At 39.4% G+C, this 16,494-nt stretch overlaps 1 protein-coding gene across 1 annotated transcript in view; it reads left to right on the forward strand.

The window, feature by feature from the left end:
• Positions 1-7,337: 7,337 nt before the first annotated feature.
• TFDP2 (transcription factor Dp-2 (E2F dimerization partner 2)) overlaps positions 7,338-16,494 on the forward strand; it is a gene marked incomplete at its 5' end in the record, with an annotated part of 25,724 nt that continues 16,567 nt past the window's right edge. Inside the window, 5 exons of the mRNA XM_010293256.1 lie at positions 7,338-7,441; positions 11,158-11,279; positions 13,812-13,859; positions 15,214-15,376; positions 15,899-16,042. Coding sequence (XP_010291558.1) covers positions 7,338-7,441; positions 11,158-11,279; positions 13,812-13,859; positions 15,214-15,376; positions 15,899-16,042 — 581 coding nt within the window. The remainder of the gene's footprint in view (positions 7,442-11,157; positions 11,280-13,811; positions 13,860-15,213; positions 15,377-15,898; positions 16,043-16,494) is intronic.

Consider the following 16,494-nt stretch of genomic DNA (forward strand, 5'->3'; position numbering starts at 1 on the left):
GGTTGACCATGAGCCAGCAGTGGGCCCTTGCCACGAGGAAGCGTGGAATTGCAGGAGCGTTGCCAGCAGGTCCAGGAAGGTGACCCTTCCCCTCTGCTCAGGCCTGGTGAGCCACTCCTGGGGTACTGTGTGCAGGATGGGGCTCCCCAGTGCAAGAGAGACACAGGCATAGTGGAGAGGGTCCAGCCAAGGGTTAAGATCATGGTCAAGATCATGAAGGGACTGGAACATCTCTCAAATGAGGAAAGGCTGAGAGAGCTGGGACTGTTGAGTCTGGAGAAGAGAAGGCGGGGGGGGAACTCATCAATATATATAAATATCTGAAGGGAGGGTGCATAGAGGGTGGAGGCAGGGTCTTTTCGGTGGTGGCCAGTGACAGGACCAGAGACATGGGCACAGACTGAAACACAGGAGGTTGCCTCTGAACATTAGGAAATACTTTTTTTACTGTGAGGGTGATGGACCATTGGCACAGATTGCCCAGAGAGGTTATGGAGCCTCCATACTTGGAGATACTTGGAAGCTGTCTGGGCATGGTCCTGGGCAGCCTGCTCTGGCTGGCCCTGCTGGAGCAGGGGGGTTGGACAAGATGACCTCCAGAGGTCCCTCCCAACTGTTCTGTGATTCTGTGTGCAGATTCTTGTAACTTCGCTTGCTAAGTACATTCAGCAAGAATAGTTAGTTGAGGGGGGGTGGGTGTAGATGTGAGTTAAGGTTTTTCATAAACTTGAGAAGTTGGGGTTTGATTAAAATTATTACAGTTACAACAGAAGCAGGAAAATCAGTAGAAATGATCAGGAAGGCTTGGTTTTGGGGAAACAAATTCTTCCCAGACTTTGAGCTGAAAAACTCCCTATGAGAATTTATTTCTGAAAAAAACCAAGATGTCTTCCATAACAAGGTTGTTTAATTCAAAACTTGTAGCTGCTGGTAGGAATGAAGAGGTAATATATCTGATATAAATGGAAAAAAGTCTAGTAAGAATTAACTTGATAGGTTGCATTTTTAATTATACTGTTTCCAAGGTCTTGTTTTGGCATGCTTTTACCTTATTTTAAAAATACTTGATATGCAAGTAAGGGATATTCCCAAAAGTAAATCAGATCAATTAAACACAGAGAGAAGTCACCTGGAGCACAAGCTTAATTTTCAGTAGATAATGACCTGAAAATTAAAAAAAATCTAAATTTGTAAATGTCTGTAAAAAATTATAAAAGTTACTGAAACCGTATTTTGTTATCTTTCATGGGGAATACTCTTGCACATAAAAAAAGAGTTTATTTCACAGGTTAACTGTTCTGTTTGCCTCCTAAACAAAACCTATTGGCTGACCCAGTGTATTTGTGTCTGAGTGAAGACATTGGGTACTGATGCACAAACAGTCAATCCAGTGAGTTGACAATTAATAGGATGTGGAACAAAGAAGCAGCAGTTTTCAACTGGTTGACTGAGTGACATATTTGAGTCTTATCTTAAAATGCATAATGTAGATTGTATTGTCCTTAGTTAATACTTTTGCTTACTACATTCTTAAATTCTATGAGTTTACATGGTGTTCTCTGTTTATTGGTGTGGAGGGAAAGGGAGTCCAGCTCTAGACCACCAGTCCTGCGACAGGCTCCATGAGGGAGGAGGATCCCTTAATCAGATAAAGTTGCAATCCAGATTGTTTTGGGTGGGAATCTTAACTTTTAATACAACTTTGCAATGAACTTGGTTTCAATACTTCTTTTTTTATGCAGTGCATGTTAGGGCTGGCGTTTTGGGAACTTCTCAATGCACAGGAGTGCCATATGCCTGTGCTACTGCAATGGAAGCAGTAAGGCAGGTGTCTCTCTCTTTTCTTCTTTCTGTTTTTTTAATTAACGTATAGTTACCATTTTCTGCCTTTCCGCTTGCTTTGATAGATCTCTTTGGTAGCAGTGCCAGTTAAGCTGGCTCTAGTAACCTCACAGCTTCTTTTAAACATTTTCATTTGCTTAGTGCCAGCATAGCTGTGTAGGTGGCTGAGCAGTTCGCTGGACCCAAGAACAGATTCAGTCGAAAAATACCCGTTGTTCCCCCTATTTATAGTTTTTAGTAGGTTTATAATAAGTTTGTGCAATAAACAAATGAAGAAATGTACCAATATATGCATACTAATAGAATGTTAATAATTCAGGTTTTCTATATGCTTTTGTAATACTGTATCGTAATCTTAGGGATCAGTTCATGTTTTAGTGTAACAGAGGAGCCTGAGGACACATCACATATGTTACTGCAAAATATCTTAAATGGACTTTTGATATTTCACAACTCTGAACTGGTTTTTCTTGCCATTACTGTCAAGCCATAGGCTGTATCATTTAAAAAGGCTGTTCATTGATATGCTTTAAAAAATGTGGATGTTTTTTTCAGAGCTCTGAATATGAAATCTAAATTACCAACACTTCTCTGGTGTTTTGTCTAAAAATTCAAAGACTTTTTTTTTTTTTGACGTTCGCATTGTGTGTGGCTGCAGCTGGTTGGTCTGCGCTTCCCATCAGTTATGGTTTCCTTCAAACTGGTTGTGACAGATTCTATAGATTGTCTGATTGACATTGTTTCTGAATATCTTTACAACTAAGCTGCAGACCTAAAAGATTTAGTCATACAGGAAAAAATCACTAAAACCTCTTTAGCTTCATATTTGTATAGACGTCCATGTTGTTGCGTGGAGTTAAGCTATTTAGGATGCTACATAACGATTTAAGGTTAGTCTTGTGGGATGGTTGGTTAGTGTGTGCATGTGAGCATACTTGTACGTAAGCATGAATAACTTTGTTCCGTGACTGCTTGAAGTTGAAGATAATTTAAATTTAATTTTTCTTTGTGCGTGCAAGTAAAATTATTTCATAAATGCCAGGAAGAGTAATGATTATGCAGTGATCATGTTTTTCTAAATACGAAACAGTAGCAACACTGGTTTTTCTTCATGAGAAATAACAACAGTGGTGACTGAGGGATGGAAAAACAGTTTATGTAGAAGCAAAATGCTTTTGTTCTAAGAGAAACATATATATGTCCACCAACAGATTTTTATTTTGAACTTGCATCAGTGATGAGCATGGCTCATTTGTGGTGGTTTTATATAAACTGCAGTCAAAGCCTCTCTGTGAGAGTTTTAAGTGGGTTTCTTTCCCATGTGCTTGGTTTTCCATAGGTAAAATGGGAATAATGACACTGGCCTCCTTTGTGCTTCGAAAGTACTGCTGAGAAACATTATATAAGAATTGAGTATTATTATACAAATCATTCTAGTTTGATCCATCTCTGCTGACCTTTTTCATCCATGCAGTGAGATTACCGTGACTAGGAGGCTGATGGGTCTTATTGTGTTCAGCTTACCACTGTACGCACTGCTGTTTTTCAGTGGAACATAAATCAGTATAATCTTTTTTGTCACCAAATGATGGGCATTATTAAGACTTGGCATTTATTTGGAATTTGATCATGTTTAAAGCTCTTACAATTGCTATGTGATAAAGTGTATAAAATTAGTTTGGTGGTACTTCTGCTTTAAATTGAATACAGAAATTTGTTGAATGTTTTTTAGAAGTCTGTTGAACATTTTTTAGGTGATCTGCAAACAGCGTGACATCTACTTCCTCCTTCCACTCCTTCTATGCTGTTTTGTAAATAAGACTTGAAGAGATGTTCTTGTTGATGATTGCTGGTTTATACTACTACCTTGCCTCACAACTTTAGAAATTACTAGCTCATCAGCAAACAGAGGTGCACTAACCTCAAAAAATTCAGTGTAAAATACAGCTAGTCATCTTAGCAAGCAAGTGCCTGCTTTCAGAGCCAGTTGTACTTGTGTTGGCAGTTTCCATTTTGTGGTGATGTTTTTACTGTGCTGGGACTGGTCTTGGCCAGCTCCAGGTCTTTCAGTGGCAGCTGTGTCCCACGGACCTGGGCTCCTGCTGTGCAAGGGCAGCGGGCAGGACGGGATGGTCTTGGAAGTTGAATTTCTCTTTGTTTAGAGTACAGTGACACTGGTGATATTGACTGCAAAATCTGTCTCTTCAGGTTGGGGTGCTGATGTGATCTATTTAGAAATGCATTAACTTTTTGCAGCAACTAACTGAACATGTTTGCTGTGGAGAGAGGGGAAGGTGGTGTTTCCACCATTAAATATTTAGAGCAGTTGAGGTCACATGAGTATCTGGACCATGCCAATATTTTTGAAAGAAAGAGAACAGGAGTGAGGGAATATTTTATTTGTAAGTGATATAAAAAGTCATAAAACTTTTTATTTACCATCTTTTCAACTGCTGACAAACACACAGAATGACCTCTCTCATTGTGAAAAACGTGGTTGCTCTTTTGTCCATGGTGGATGAGAGACATCTCACTCATAAAAAGAAACTGCTCCCTTTCCGTTCTATCTGTGTTTAAAAGTGTACATATTCACCCATAAAGAAACTTAAAGACCAAGGGCAGGGAAACATTTCTTTGAAACTTCGTCCAACTCTTAAAATTATTTTGATGCTGCTACTGCCAAATGGGGGATTTGTGTAGGGATTAGAAGATTAAGAGCCTTCTTACTGACAGTAACTCTAGCCAAAAAGACTTCTAAACATATGTAAGCAGCTGTCCTTCTAAAATCAAGATAATTTGAACGACCTTTGTATTTACTAAATTTGCTCTAATGGTGACAAGATATGTGTTTGTCTAGGTAGCCTTGTAAATGAGGGCACGGTGCAGCAGTAGCTCTTAACTAGGTTTTTTTTCCAGGGCTGCTACAGTAAATCTGATGGTTGTGTGTGGCTTTGGCCATGGCTGCTGTATTTTTAAGGTACAGTTTTCAGAGGGTCTGCGAGAGGAGTTACATATGCGTGTGTGTGGGTGTACACGTACATACATATGTTAAAAACTATTGCCCGTGCAAACAGATTACAATCTCCATGCCACATGCTGAGAAAGAAACAAACTGTGCACAGCGATTGATGTGGGACGGTGGGTAGACACGTACATTTAACTGTACACCCGCAGTGCTAATTGTACAGTACAGTAAGTCTGACAGGTCTCAGTCTTACATGGTGAGACGTGACATTACAGTTCCTCTTGCAGGCCAGGCAGTGTCACTGGAGACGCCTCTGATTTAGCCCTGTGGTGAGAGACCTGTAAGCCAAATGCTGAAATTTCAGAATTTTACTGCGCTTTATGATGTGACCTTATGTTGTTGGCACCAGAGGAGTAATTTACTTATTTTCCCTAGTAAGAAAAGGGGCAAGGAGCAACAGCATGAGAGCTGATCTTGGAGAAAAAAGGGTCAAAAATTTCACCTGCAGCAGAAAAGAGGAAAATTTCCACAGCAGTAGTGGGAAGTGACAGGCATGTTACTGACAACAGCCTGCAATGAGAGGGGAGGCTAGGTTTTGATGAGAATATGCTAGCACAGCTTAGCAAATCCTGGGCAAAATCCTGTAGTGAGAGTAAAATTGGCAAGTAACTGGCCAGCTTAGGGAACTATTTTGAGCTCAAAATGTGAACACAGCGTATGTAAATCATGAATTGCTGTTGTCTTGTGCACTCTGGCAGTACCTGAGAAGAGGTGTTTCATAATAGGGCAAGGATTTACTGTGGGTGTGGGTTTTATGAGTTTTTTTCCTAGGTGAGTTAGGTGACAGAATAAATTACTCAATTTATTGAATAAAGAAGCAGCAAGCTGCTTCTGAAGATGTTCTCAGATACAGATCTGCCTTTTGAAAAATTAATACTTAGTAGTAGTGTTACTCCAGATGCCAAAGGAATTATACATACAATCATCCTTGTCTCAAATTGTAAATATTTCTCATATCTCTGTTCATTTTTTATAAAGGTGAGCCTTTGTGTATGTCTGCACCTTTCGTACTTCTGTGCTGTAGCTACAGAAGATCCTTTTTAAGTATTCTTTTTCTCTCAATTGTGTTGCTTCTGCTTCATATTACAAAGAAATTAAACTGTTGAATTTATGACCTTCCAGTTACCTTGTGGCAGAACATAAGTGTACTAAAATAAAATAACAATAACAACAACAACAAAATACCACCAAGGTTCAGGACCAAGTGAGAAGAGAAGAGTGGGCAGTGGAGGAGAACAGGTTATGTGAGAAAAGACCAGGGAAGAGAGATGTCAAACACCACTGAGCCCGCTTGGGGCCATCTGGGCTAAGCTGAATGTTGGCCAGCTCCTGTGGAAGGAGGAGGGCAGGGCAGTGGTGAGGGCTTCTTCACCACCGCTTCAGCTTCTGTCTGCTAGTGCCAGAGAGCGTACGGAGCTCTTCAGGAGCCAATCCTGGTCCTTATGGCTCATGACCCCAGCTAGGCCCAAGCCGACTCTGGGTTTTTTGAGGCAGTGGCAGCTCTTCCTTATATGTGATTCTGCCTCCAGACCTGCGACTGTCATTCCCCGTTTTGAATAAGGCTGTGCATAAGAATGGGGGGAGGTATTTGATTGATCGATTCCCAGCTCTCTTGCTTTGAATCGTCAGAGAGACAGCAGCTGCTGCTGCCACAATGTCCATAGATAAAGAAGTGTGTTCACTGCTTTGAGTGGCTTGTGTGCAACAGTCTGAACACTCATGGGCTAGCGGTTGCGCTGCATGGTGGTTTTGATTAAGACATTAAGTCTGAATAATCAAGATTACAAGATACGATTTTGAATAGAGGAGCAGCAGCATTTGTGAGGCTCTCTGCATAGAGCTGTGCTTCTCTGTGTGAAGGCAGGATGAGTTAGCTCCATAAGCAGTCCGGGATCACAAAGATGATAAACATCTTGGGATGAGAACACGTTGGGTTAGAGATGGCATGGTTGGCTTTATCTTGATGTCCAGCTGTCTGCTCTGTCACTTCAGGTAAGTTGTAAAGGTGTCATTTGCTCCATCTGTACAGCGACGGGCTTACTTCACTAGTGTTTATAGAATAGGCTATGAAGATACATGGATACATATTTTGTACGCGTGCTTATGATTGTAAATAGGATTTGTATGCTGACTTCTTTCTAGAAGTATATTAATTTTAACTTCTAATGCTGAGGTATGGCAGGCTATGTGCTCTTTGTCTTAGGCAAGAAGAAATTGTTTCTGGAGAAAAATACACAGATACTACTGTGTCATTTTAAAGGTAAAATAATGAAGGTGTAGTTTTGTGAGGTGTTCTTGTGATGTCTGCTAAAAGGTCTGGAGGCTGTTATGTGAGGGTGTGTTTGCAGCATATGAGACCAAAAAAGCAAACCCGATTCCAAAAAGTTAAAATGATGCTAGAATTTGCCAAGTGTTATTCATCAGTTACTAAGGAAGTAATTTTAAACTCTCCTTTTAATGCTCTTTTTAGGTAATATTTCAATAATCACATTACCAGTTTCCAGCACCAACTCTCCAACTAAGATTTTGCCAAAAACCTTAGGACCAATCAATGTGAATGTTGGACCGCAAATGGTAAGTTTTGCAACTACGGTAATGCTAACTTGTGTAACTAGCTGCGTGACTTCCTGTTGGTGTAATATGGAAACATGAAAAACAAAGATGTGAACAGTGCGAGGAACTTGCAGCTTCCTGCCGCAGCAGCAAAGGCGGCTCAGGTGCCCCAGCTGGATGGAAAGGCGATGACGTGTGGGCATAGCAAGCTTGGCGTGCCAGAATTGCCACTCCCAACAACAGTCTTGTACGTGACCTTAGGGAATACCTGTCTTCCTGGCTTGGAATGGAAATTGAAACAACTTTACCAGTTGACATTTTAACTATTACTCAGAAGTGTATTAAGAAAAAAAAATGTCATTAAGAATATTATTGATACTCTTTGAATATTTTGAGTCATATTCCCACCAGTAAATCTCCAGAATTGCCCAAGACTAAATGTCTCAGATGTGTTGCTAGAGATTTAACTTGTTGAAACTACTCATCTTAAAAATGTCTTTTCCTGTCAATGATAACTGTATATGAGTGTATATCACTGTTTCAAGGATTCTGGATCTGCTTTTGAGAAAAATTTTCGGTTTTCTGGTGGCCAAAGTACTAAATAGGCAATACAGTGAACTGTTTCTAGTAACCTGATGGCTACTTGCCAAGCTCTTAGCCTGAGTACAAGAACCATTTAATGTGTTATAAATAGTTGTGGTGGGTCTTTTTGACATCAGAGGTTACTACTGTTCTTCAGTGGCTTTTATCCCGGTTGGACAGATGGGCACAAGCATTGCAGCCAGGCTCCCTAGGCTGTGTTCTCCACTGTGTCGAGTTCTCCATCTGAAACACTAGCCACAGGCTGTCTACCAGAGAATAGTGTTCCTCTGTGCTCCAGTACTGATGCAAGTGTTGCTAGAGCATGTGCCCTGTACCACTCCACTGGAATTGTCCTACTGCAAAAGATGTATTTTGCAAGTGCGATAAATAATAGCCAAGAACAGGGGAGAGCCATCAGTTAATGCAGTTCCTACTCTTACCAGTGACTTCTCAGGGCCCTGCTTCTGGTATAAATGATCCCTAGTTACAGTTTAGGTTCTATAGCAGGTAGAAGTTGCAAAAGCTACTGCATGGTGTGAGACATGCTTCTTTTTTAAGTTTTTAAATTATTTTATTTTATTTTATTGTGATGCTTTGCAAGGATAGATCTATATTCAGAAAACATTTTCTTATTAAATAGCCATTCACACAGGCCTCCTAAGACATCCAGTATACGGCTGTGTTGTGTGCCAGGCCATTTAAGAGAGAATGTTCCCAAGTTCTTAACAGTGGGAATGTTATCACTCCTTTGGTGTCTCACCTGTGTTAGCAACATCCTGCTGCCACGAGGGTTTTTGGTTTTATTTAACCACTGTAGGTTACAGCCGCTGCAGCTGCTCGAGGTCCTTCAAACCAGCACACAGCCCCAGGATCAGTGCAGTGGCCTGTGGGCTGGACGGTGACCGTTGGTCTCAATCCCTTGGGGTACGGCTGTGCAAACAATGAAATCGACACAATTTGCAGGATGGATTCTTGTGTACGGCTGTTTGTTACAATTTCTTTAGATTCAGTCTGTAGGTGTAAACTTAACAGCATAAGTGTTACTGATAAAAAGTTAGTGTTTAATTACAGGGATTTAACACATCCTACAGATGCTCTATTTGCCAAATTAGGGTGAGGTTTTCTTTCTCTGGTTTTATGCTATGCAGTGAATTCACGTGATTACTTCAGGCACATTGGAAAAATGTTTGCTGTTAAGAGAAGATGGAATTAGTCCTCTTAAAATACTCAGTGTAGCATCTTTTGTGAAAGCAAACATTCACATGGATTTGTATACCTGTGACATGTCTGTCCCTGCATCTGAGAACTTGCAGCTTTAACAATAAGCTGTAGGCAGATGGATTTTTGTGCTTGTGCAACTACCGCCTGTAAGTGCCCGTCAAACACAGCATGGCTGCCGTGGGGAAGGGGCTCCCAGCGGAGCGGGTTGCGGGTGTTTGTCTCCACTAGATGGCACGAAGGGATAGAAAGGCATGGGACAGGTCAGTCTGGAAACACCCGAACATGATTTTGCCATCTCAATTTATTGTAGTGGTTGTCACAAGAAAATTCTGAGGAGATTGGATTTGAAATGCTCTTTTATTACACATTTTACCAGCGATTTACAAGACATCAGTAGAGCAATGCGAAACCTCAGAGAGACTGGAATGTGGTAATGCATTTCAGTGTGCAAAACAGTTAAAACCTTTTCTCTCTGGCACGTGTCTGCTATATGCTGGCAGAACCATATGCTTACTGCAAGTAAGAGTTATTTATAGTGTTGCAAGAAATGGATATAAAAAGTGACTGGATTGGATCGATGTTTAATGGAAATATTGCATTACTGATTCTCACGTACGTACTGGTGTTACACCAGTCCTGAACTTAAGCAAGCTTTTAAAAATCAATCGTTCCATCACAAAATGTTTCTGACTTTAAGCCAACGTAGCAGTAAGTTGATAGAAGTTGATACTTTTCCTGTGCCTGGACGCAGTGTGTAAAGCAGCCAGCCAGGCATCTTTGCTCTCTAGTGTCAACCAGTAAATACCTAACTTCTACCTTGTTTTGGTTTTCCTGATTTTTCTGTTTTCACATGTTTCTGTCAAAACATCCCCTTGCAAAAATAAGTAAGTTTTTTTATCTTGAAGACATAAATTATATATGCATGCAATCACAGCGCGATGTCAGGAGGGATGTGAAGTAATGCTCAATGAGCTAAGAAATAGGAGATTCTTCAGATACCATTTTTTCTACTTGTTTAAACAATATTGATGGATACCAAAGTATCTGCCATATACTTATATGGGTGTTGGGTAAGTTACATAGCAAAGGAAAGTACAAAGTTTCATACAGTAGGTAATCAAAACGACACTAGCAAATGGAGTAAAGTAAAACAGAGTTTGAAAAAGCAAAATAAGGTATATGAGTAAAAAGCATTGTCCAAGAAGTTTTGGTATGAATCTTACCATATTGGAATAAAAAGAATTTTAACATGTGTTTTATTTTAAAGATTAAGTAATACTGTTTCATTTTTAAATACTATGTAAATTCTTTTGGTGACCGACTTTAAAGAATTAACTTAGATGTGATTTAGAAGTTGAGACCAAGTGCCTTAGTGTTAACAACCATTGTGTATACAATTTCACCAGGTTTGAATAAATTTAAATTCTATTTGTACGGTACAGACTTTACATTCAATTTCATAGGTACAGTGTTGTATTATTGGCTTGCTGGAATGCCTTGAGATCTTGTGAATGCTGGAAACTGTAGGGAATACTTGCAGCTCAGATTGTCTTTGGCACCATAGACAGACAATTGCAAGAGACAAATCCATTGGAAAGGAGACTTTAGTGATTACGGTGATCAAGAAACAATTAGATGTATATAAGTACAGATCCTGTCTGCCATACCTAGTAATTGTATTTATTTGATGAATTCGTGTCCATATGAATACTATAGTAATATGGTGCAATTAGTAGAAAAGTAATTAACAGCATTGCAATTCCTTTCATTTATGAAGATCTTCTGATGACATCTCTTCTGTATATCTTGACTGTAGCTTGCATCTGGTACAGAATTACTATTTTTTTCTTATTCCATGCTTAGTAGGAATTTGGGGCTGTGGGTAACCTCTGTTTTCTTAAAAGAGCTGTGTTTTTTATTTCTAAATTTCATAGATCATTAGCACATCACAAAGACTGACCAGTTCAGGGAGTGTTCTGATTGGGAGTCCGTATAACCCAGCTCCAACAATGGTGACACAGACACACATAACAGAAGCTTCTGGCTGGGTCCCAGGGTAAGATCTTTGTTTTATTTAAAGATGTTTGAGGATCTGTTCTGATTTTTTCCTTTATTTATAATATTGTATCTTTATGTTGGCTTACAGCTTCTAGTTCTTGCACAATTAAAGGGAGTATGCTCTTTAGCTTATTATGCACTTTTGATGTCTGGAACATGTGAACACGGAAGTACAAGCACCCATCACTTCACTGTCTGCTTTAATTTTCGTTTAGGGCAGTGCCTGTTTCTTTGTGAAAATGGAGAGTGGCAAATTTATGAGTTCTGTTAAAACAAGCCTTTTTTTTTTTTTTTTTTTTTCATAAATTCATGGTATATCCAAATAGCCTTGCTGTCCAGCACATCAGCAGGTGCCAACAGGGGGAGAGACTGTCACAAACACTTCAAGAGGCCTTAAGAATAAAGCTCTAATGGAAAATTTGGAATGTAATCAATGTTGTATCTTCATTACTATTTTACAGTAGCAACAAGTTTTCATGGGGTTCTGAAGTGCTCTAGAGTAACATGACTATCTTCATCTCTTCTAAGGAAATGTGGTCTTTACAGCATTTCATTGCTCATTTATTTTTAATACCAGTACTGCTGAGCTTATCTGTTTCAAGACAGATGTAGTTCTTTGCCTCTGAAAATTAAGAAGTAATTTATTTCCATGTCTGGGTTAATTTTTCTGAACAGGTGATGAATGTCAGTAGTACTGTTGCAGCTTTAAAGGTAGGAAAATGGAGCATCTAGGACAGAAAGGAGAGCATAGTGTTTGTACTGTGACTTCTATTCTGTGCTGTAAGCAAGGACTATCATAGGCTTGTACTTCCCAGTCGCTATATTCCCACCATAGAGTCAACAAACTGCATGTCTGGCTGAGCAGTTTTTAAGTTTGATTTTTTTTGCTGAATATGTTTTTTATCTCTTCAAACACCTTTTAAATCCACTTAGTTCTGATTTTATTTGAAAAAGGAGTTGTCAAAGATGATTTTGTTTCTGCAAATTTTATGAGATGTGGAGGCCAGGCAGGAATTCTTTCAGGACCCAGAGGACAGAAAAGCTATAGTGTCTGTTTGCAGCTTGCTAAACCAGAGAATCATCTCCCATTAGCTTTCTTAAGTTTCATCCAAACCCAGGTGATGGAGATTCCCCAGAGACAAGCCTAGTTGCAGTGCACTGACCACCACCACCAAGGAGAAGCACCATCCTTTTGTTTGTATACTGTCAAAATCTAGACACAGTATTTCCAATGAGCCTAACTATTGTTTCGCCCATAAAAAGAAGCAAGATGTTCTCCAGACCAGCTGAGCAATATTGATCCTTGCAGAAGTCCGTACGATAGGTCATATTTTCATCTGAAGAACACAGGTGAGGGAAGGGTCTGTGCTATTGGTGAGTCCTTGCTGAAGACAGTTCCAGAGCACTGCAAGTCCAGGCTCCTTTCTTTACCCCATGTTTGCTCCTCTTCACAGATCCCAAATTGTTTCCAAAATCAAGCGAGACAAGAGCACATTCACTCTCAGCCTGCCTTGCAGAGCAGGCGACAGCTCTCCATCCCCGGCCGTGCCACCCCCCAGCTCTGCTGCACTCAGAGCCCCCTTGCACACCCTGAGAGGTTAAGCACCGTGGACAGGGATTGCCCAAGACAAAAATCCCGCTGTTGCTGCTGAGGAATCACCTGATGGATCGCACAACCACATACATGCGAGCGTTCATGGCACACATCTTCAAGTCCATCATTTTTGTTCAGCTCCCTTCCTATTAGCTGCATTGGTATCTGCTATGAACCCTGGTTTTCTGCAGGGTAACAACATAATGAAGTACTTTACTGATAGTTCTGAAGCGCTGTGCATTGTATCAGCTGCAGGAAGGAAAGGCAAGTTTGGAATACAACTTCTGAAGTCTGCTTGCTGTAGCTCATAAATAGAACTATGAGGAAACTGGCAACGACTGGTGATGCAAAATTGATGTCAACTACTTCTTCAGAGTTTCTCTCTTCAGCTCTGTATGCATCAGCTCAAATACGAACATGTTTATAGAGTTGTACCTTGGTTTTCATTTCAAGATGCCAAAACATTTAATGTCCTGAAAATATAAGCTGTATCTTATGCACGGTTTAAAGGCATTTTTCTTACGTGGAGGAATTTTAAACAGGAATTTTCAAAGGAGCCCAGCTTCTCCTTTTTGAAGGGATTTGGTTACCTAGCTCACATCAGGACTTCCTGTAGTTCCAGATGAAGTGACTTCCCTAAAATCATATAGGCAAAGCATGGTAAAATTGGGAATAGAACTTGCCTGGCAGTGAGCTCAGACAACGTCTGAAGTCCTAACCACCTTCTCTCAAATTTTGTCAAGCTGTGTGTGTGCTGTTTTCCCCTTTCAGTAAAATGTAACAAGCAAACCTTAGTACCCAGCTAGGCCCCCAATACATTGATTTTATTAGTATACAATGTATACTATATTGTATAGTACACAATATTGTATTGTATACAATGTTTTATTAGTATACAATGTTATTTTCATCTAAGTTTGAACTGTCTTTTCTTAGGGACAGAAAGCGGGCTCGAGAATTTATAGAATCAGATTTTTCAGAAAGGTGAGTATTACCGAACATGCATTTTATGTATTCGGTCATACCTGTTTTATTTCTTCAGATCTGCCCTTCAGAGAGTTGGATGTCCAGTTCCCACTTCCAGCAGTTTTCACTCCTCCTCATAAAAGCTATGTTTTATGTTATTCCTTATAATTCATTACTCTTTGCTTTAGCGCTCCCTGATAAATACATTTGCTGTTACAGATGATACTGGCAGTTGTGAAAAAGGAATACATCTTCACAAACGGGATTGTTCTAGTTTTCAATGTGACAAATACTTGTAAACAGATGATCTTTTCCTTTGCTTCCAGTACATCTTTGAATGCATTCAAGGTGGTTTTATTTGTTTACCTATCAGGGGTTACTCAAACTGAATAACTGCATTGGGATTAGGAGTGGTTTTGTTTGGATTTTTAAAATCTTCTGCTGTTCCTTTCCCCTCTTCCTTTTCTTCTGCCCTTCTTTCCAGTGTTCTGTTTTCTTAAATACATTGAAAAGCATTTTTGTAGCATAATGTTTTCCTTAGCTTGTTACTGTTGACAGAACGAGGCCTTTTTCTGTAAAATAACAGATCTCCCTGAAACATATTATCAAACCAACTTGTAAAATTATAACTGGGGAAAAAAAACCCAACCCCACTGCTGAGCTTTTTAAAGGCTTCTGTTGAAATACACATCCATATCTAGATTATGTGGTCAAACCAATTGCTCCTGGTTTTTCCATTACCATTATCTAAGCTCTTGCTTTTTTTTTTTGGAGGAAGAAAGTGAACAGAAAATAACCCTGACAGTTGCCAGATATTAACTTGGCACCATAAAAACGAGTAAGCATGTACTTACTTTCCACAAAAGAGATTCTTGTATCTCGGTCTTAGCTATGATGGCACAGGTATTAAACTTGGTCATTAGGAGAATTAAGATGTCTTCTGCCGTATTGTAAATGGAGATGTCTGAGCCTTTCTATTTTAAGCACAAACATGAGCGTTCCCTGTAAACCTGGCTTCCGGGCACATAAACACCCTGTGAGGCTTTCCGTCTTTTTTCAGTTGTTCTTTTGTGAAACTACCTGGCGATGAATTACAAATCCAGTTTTTAAGCATCTGCCCAGTAGCATGCATTCAAATTCTATCCATGGAGAAGTCGCCAAGAATGGCGAAAGGGCTCCAGTGTACTTTTTTTGCCAAACTTCTAACAAACAAGAAACTGATTCAAAAAAGCAGAACAGTTTTATTTTTCATTTAGGTAGTACATAATGTCATGAGTCCTGATTCCTGTTGCAAAAGATAGACCTTTAAGCTGTGTAACAAAGTAGCTTATTAAAATTCAATATATTAAAATAATTACGTTTCTCCTTCCAGTAAGAGAAGCAAAAAAGGAGATAAAAATGGGAAGGGTCTAAGGCATTTTTCAATGAAAGTATGTGAAAAAGTTCAACGTAAAGGAACAACTTCATACAATGAAGTCGCTGATGAGCTGGTATCAGAATTCACAAATTCTAACAGCCACCTAGCTACAGATTCGGTAAGCAAATATGTGTTGAAATTTGTTATACCATTACAATTTGTCTGGTTTATCATGGAATTCTGTCCCTTCCGCTTCTGCACTGTCCTGCCACTCTCCATACTTTTCTTCACTTCCTTAACTACTTCCCAAATATAAAGACTTACCCTCCGAAACTTAAAAACACAGAATGAAAATGAAGAATTGAACTCCCTCTAAATTATAAACAAAATAGAGAAGTCTGCCAAAAGAATTATCTTTTAAAAAAAGCTACTCTTGTACCCACCATATGTGGTCTAGTCAGGCTTTTCGTGATCGTAATTTGCTGCACAGAGGCTTCAAGCAGGCCTGAAGCTTCCATTTGCAACCACACACACTGATGTGGTGTCCAAGCAGTAGCACAGATGAAGGCATCATGCTTTAGTACCACTCTGACTTGAACTGCCTTTTATCTTCCACATATCTATGAAGGATGTGTTCAATCTTTTTTTTTCCTTTTTGAGTGCTTTTGTTGTAATCAATGCTGCATTGTTTTATTAGCAGGCTTATGATCAGAAAAATATTAGACGGAGAGTTTATGATGCCCTTAATGTCCTGATGGCAATGAACATAATTTCAAAGGAGAAGAAGGAAATCCGATGGATCGGCCTTCCTACAAACTCAGCTCAGGAATGTCAGAATCTAGAGGTAAAGTGGGGTAGATGGGAAATTCTGTGTAGCTCCCAGGTTGTGATAACGGAGCTGCTCTACTTTATACAACGGGGTTTTTTTCTCAGTTTGAACTTTGGTTTTGATTCTTGCACACACTGGTACTTGAATAAACTAAAAGGATGTGTTCATGTATGCTTGCTTCAGTTTCATTTAGTATACATAATGTGAAGTTTAAAAAAAATGTTTACGTTACAAAAATAGACCTTGATTAAATCAGGGGTAGCTTTTAAGATTGAAGTCTGTAGTAGCCTGAATTAAGTAGAAGAAAGTCAAAAGAATTACGGTGCAGTTATGCTTACAAAATCACATACACGTGAAAGGAGATCCATTTTCTATTAATGTGTGTACTTGGAAATGTTATTCAAAGGAAATTAAATTGAAAAATAATTCTTGCTAGGATGTCAAATACTAGTTATGAATTGGTAGGG

The sequence above is a fragment of the Phaethon lepturus genome, unplaced genomic scaffold (assembly GCF_000687285.1).
Source record: "Phaethon lepturus isolate BGI_N335 unplaced genomic scaffold, ASM68728v1 scaffold36658, whole genome shotgun sequence".
NCBI lineage: Eukaryota > Metazoa > Chordata > Aves > Phaethontiformes > Phaethontidae > Phaethon > Phaethon lepturus.